The sequence below is a fragment of the Colobus angolensis genome, unplaced genomic scaffold (genome assembly GCF_000951035.1).
Source record: "Colobus angolensis palliatus isolate OR3802 unplaced genomic scaffold, Cang.pa_1.0 Scaffold2, whole genome shotgun sequence".
Lineage (NCBI taxonomy): Eukaryota > Metazoa > Chordata > Mammalia > Primates > Cercopithecidae > Colobus > Colobus angolensis.
In genome coordinates this window covers 26,256,675-26,261,283 of record NW_012115154.1, presented here as the reverse complement: position 1 = coordinate 26,261,283, position 4,609 = coordinate 26,256,675, and the positions used below count along the sequence as shown (strand labels likewise).

The following is a 4,609-nucleotide window of genomic DNA, read 5'->3' as shown; positions in this document are numbered from 1 at the left end:
CAGGAGGCGGAGCTTGCAGTGAGCTGAGATCATGCCACTGCACTCCAGCCTGGGCGACAGAGCGAGACTCTGTCCCAAAAACAAACAAACAAACAAACAAAAAATTTAGTTAAAATGTGTCTCTTTGAGTTAATTTTACTTGGAGTTCATTGAGCTTCTCAGATGTTTATATCCATGTCTTTCATCAAACTTGGGAAGTTTTCAGGTATTGTTCTTCAAGTATTTTCTCTGCCCCTTTATCTCTTTTTTTTTTATTCTTCTTGGCACAATTTCCTCTCACAATTCATATACTGATTCTCTTGGTGGTGTCCCACATGTCGCTTAGGATTTTGTCACTTTTCTTCAATCTTTTTTTCTTTTTATTTCTTAGGCTCAATAATTTCCATTGTCCTGTCTTCAAGTTCACTGATTCTTTAGTTTTTTTGCTCAAATCTGCCTTTGAATCTCTCTAGTGAACTTTTTAATTTCAGCTATTGTATTTTGAGCTTCAGAATTTCTTTTATATTTTAGGTTTTCTCTTTGACATTTTCATTTTTCATACATAGTTTTTTTTTACTTTTTTACATCTTTCTTTAGTTCTTCAAGCATTTTTATGACAATTGTTTTAAAGTCTTTGCCTAGTACATCTGCCATCAGGTCTTTTTTCAGAGACAGTTATTGTTGACTTACCTTTTTCCTTTCCTTCCTGTTGTAGTTTCTTGTTTCTTTATATGCCTTGCAATTTTTTGTTGAAAACTCAAAATTTTAATCTGACTCTGGAAATCAGATTGTCTTTCCATGGGTTTGCTATTTTTTGTCTTTCTTTTAAATTTGTTGTAGGCTGTCTCTGTGCCAAGGATCAGCCTGAGGTATAAACTTATGGTCTTGTCTGAGCCTTTCCCTGAGCATATGTGGTGACTTTCTAATTTTCCCTGTATATTCAGTTACTTTTGAATATTCTTGTCTTTAATTTATGGCTCCCAAAAGTGGAAAAAGAGAAAAATGAACGTGGGAAAAATGGGTGTTAGCATTTTAAATCCCCTGTAAGTCACTTTGGCCAGAGGGGGAGGAGCAGCAACAACGAGGAGGTGGCCAAACAATGGTGCCTTCCTCCTTGCCTGCACCTCTGTGATGAGAAGCAGCAATCAGCAGTGAGATTACAGATTCCCAGTATTTGGAGGACAACATCTGTATTGCGTGTTCTGGCTCCTGCCAGTGTGTGCAGGCTGCTCCAGGAACATGGGCACAGCTACCTGCCATAGGGCTGGAGGTGAGGTAGGGGTAGCTCCTACTGTGATGAAAGCTGACATTGACTGCAAGGTGTATCCAGACCTTCCCCTAGAAGTTGGAGGCCTTCATTAGGCTTCAGAGTTCAACGATCGGTTACATCAGACAGATCCCTACTAGCACAATGTTGTCAGGTGGGAGACGGATTCCTGGCATTTCCTACTCACCATCTTTCCAAAAGTCATTCCTGCTTTATTTTGGTTTTACAGAAACTTTGTAAATTGACTGGGGTTCATTTAATAGTTTACATTTTAATGATTTTAAAACTGTTGGACTTTTTGCTGTTTTTGACATTTTTGTGTTCATTCATTCATGCAGTTAATGCCAAGGTAGAATCTGCTTGTGGAGTGAGAACTTGTGCCCATGTGCAGGGAGAAGTGCTTGGTGCAGTAGCCAAAGCCTACCCAGCTGCTCTGTGACTTCACCTCCTCACCATGGGGCACTGCGGCCCCCTCGCCTTCTCTGCTCACTGTCTGCTACTCTGTTTCCAGCTCTCTCGCCTCTGTTCAAACAGGGCCCCACTGGAGAGGCCTCCTACAGCCCACTTTACAAGACAGTCTCTCCTTCTCTCCCTAGCCCTTCCCTCCCCAGCCCTGCACGCCACTTCTCTACCCAGCTGTCTCCCCCAGAGAACTCACCGTCAGCCGACAGGAGCTAGTCTGCCTGGGCTGCTGGCACACACTTCCAGAGTGGGAAATCCATCTTCTCCCCGTCCCAGAGGCTGGAAGTCCAAGACCCAGGTGCGGGCAGGGCTGGTTCCCCGAGGCTGAGGAGGGTCTGCTCCCGGCCTCGCCCCTGCTGCCACTGGCCCGAGAGGACCTCGGCTTCTTGGGCTTTTCTCCCGCATCTTCAGGCCGTCCTGCGCTGGGTGTGTTTGTCTCTGAGTCTGACCCCGCCTTTCATAGGGACACCAGTGATATTGACTTAGGGTTCACCCTATTGACCCCAGCTTAACTAAATCTGTGATAGCCCTATTTCCAAATCAGTTCACATTTGGGTTTTAGGGTTTCAACATATGACCTCAGCTTAACTAAATCTAGGATGGCCCTATTTCCAAATCAGTTCACATTTGGGTTTTAGGATTTCAACATATGAATTTTTAGGTGACATGATTCAACCCATCGTAGTACAATCGATTTCTACAGCCTCTCTAGAACGTGAACCCCTTGAGAGCAGGGCTGGTCTTGCTGTTCCTTGCTGCATTAGGAAGCAGCTCCTGGCGCCCTCTGCTGGCGTCCTGCATGCTCACCGGATGAGGAATGCAGGCGTTTCGGTCTGCTGGGGTGAAAGCCTTTGCGGTACAACATGCTTTTACATAACAGTGTAACTTAATACTCCGTTAAAGTGGTGCTAACAGGATTTCACGGGCAACTCGTGACTTTCAAGACGAGTCATCAAGCTGCACACCACCCTGGTGACGGCTCAGGCCTCTTGACAGAACAGGTCACCAGCCAGGCGGCCTTGTGGGGAGTCTGTGGCCACAGTGGCTTCCGCGAGTGCCCCCGCCCGCCGCGCTGAGTTGCTGCCAGTGGGCTGGCTGCCTGGTTTCCACGCTCACCCTTCCACTGGGTGGTTAAATCGCCCCTCATTGGGGCCTGGTTCACATCAGAGCCCATTAAAAACAGGTGCTTTCTCCATGGATCTGCCCCGTCCGCAGTCAGAGTCCCAGCATCCGCCACACTTGCCCGTCCCTTCGCCCTTCTCCCCTTTATTGTATTTTTACTGAAGGCCGAGAGGAGCCAGTCTCCGCACGGTGAGCCACTTATGCTTCCCACAGCCCCGTCCGCACAGCACTGTTTGGCTGCTAAAATCTCAGGTGACCCCTCGTGCCTGAGGGGGCAGCTGACCCCAGGCCAGGAGAGCAGGGTGTGTGTGGGGACCAGGGAGCGGGCCTGTGGGGCCACGGGGCTTTAGTTCTCCAGGACTGCTGGCTCTGTGGTGACTGCTCCCCATCCCTGCTGTCGTCCACAGCCCCCTGCGCCCCGAGGAAGGAAGGCAGCTGGTGGAGGACGTCGCCCGCCTCCTGCAGATGCCCAGCAGCATGTTCACCGACGTGGAGTAAGTCCGGGGCCCTGGGTTCCTGTTTGCCTCCTGTTGCTCGGACACAGAGACTGGATGGGAGGGAAGGAGCTGCGAGCCCGTGGCTCTTGTTAATTACATGAGGGAACCTGTTTAGAGAAGTGAAAAGGTGATTTCAGCAGCTTTGTTAAGGTATTTAGAGGCAGTGGAAACCAGTGTTTAAGGGGAAGGATGAAAATCTCCTGGAGGACATTGTCGCTGCAGCCAAGTGTCAAACCTGTGGTTCTGGAACCACCCAAGGCTCTAGAACATTCTGCACATGCCCTGTGCCAATCTGTGGGAGCCTCTGGATGGCCCACTCCAGAGAACGCTGCGGCCGCATTCATGAGCACCTGCTGTGGACACGGCCCTGTCCCTGGCTGTCAGGAAAACGTACTGCCCTGCGGAGACCTGGCTTTGGATCCCGAGCCTCTGCAGCTCCTACAGCAGGCGTGGCCCTGGTCTCAGCGTGACCTGGTTTAGAGAGTTGTGGGCACGAGGCATGCAGGGCTGGTGTGTGAGTACACACAGGGGCAGCCTCTTTCCTGTCTCACGACAAGTGCTTGAGGAGGAACCATGCGTGCATATGTGAATCTTGGAGCAGAGATGGCTGAGTGCAGAAGCTGCAGGAGCTCCCACAGGGCACAGCCGGGTGTGGAGAGAAGGTCAGAGAGAAGAGGGAGGGTAGAGTGACATCCACGGAGGACCTGAGACAAGAAGCCCGCCCAGGCTATGTGCCCACCTGCCTGTAGATCAAGGGGCGCCTGCCTACACATGTTGTTCACTCACTGACTCTTCACACAGGGATGACGTCATTCACTCACTGGCTCCTTCACACAGGGTGATGTCATCACTCTTCACACAAGGGTGATGTCATTAACTCATTGACTCGTCAGACAGGGGTGACGTCATTCACTCACTGGCTCTTTCACACAGGGGTGATGTCATTCCCTCACTGACTCTTCACACAGGATGACGTCATTCACTCACTGGCTCCCTCACACAAGGGTGATGTCATTCACTCACTGGGCCCTTCACACAAGGGTTGACGTCATTCATTCACTGACTCTTCACACAGGAGTGACCTCGTTCACTCAGTGACTCTTCACACAGGGGTGATGTCATTCACTCACTGACTCTTCACACCAGGGTGACGTCATTCCCTCACTGACTCTTTCACACAGGATGATGTCATTCACTCACTGGCTCCCTCACACATGGGTGATGTCATTCACTCGCTGACTCTTCACACAGGAGTGACCTCGTTCACTCACTGACTCTTCAC

General features: G+C 49.9%; 1 protein-coding gene across 1 annotated transcript in view; it reads left to right on the top strand.

The window, feature by feature from the left end:
• PTPRN2 (protein tyrosine phosphatase, receptor type, N polypeptide 2) overlaps window positions 1-4,609 on the top strand; it is a 789,125-nt gene that overhangs the window by 250,582 nt on the left and 533,934 nt on the right. Inside the window, exon 9 of the mRNA XM_011941545.1 lies at window positions 3,238-3,324. Within this exon, the coding sequence (XP_011796935.1) occupies window positions 3,238-3,324 (87 nt within the window). The remainder of the gene's footprint in view (window positions 1-3,237; window positions 3,325-4,609) is intronic.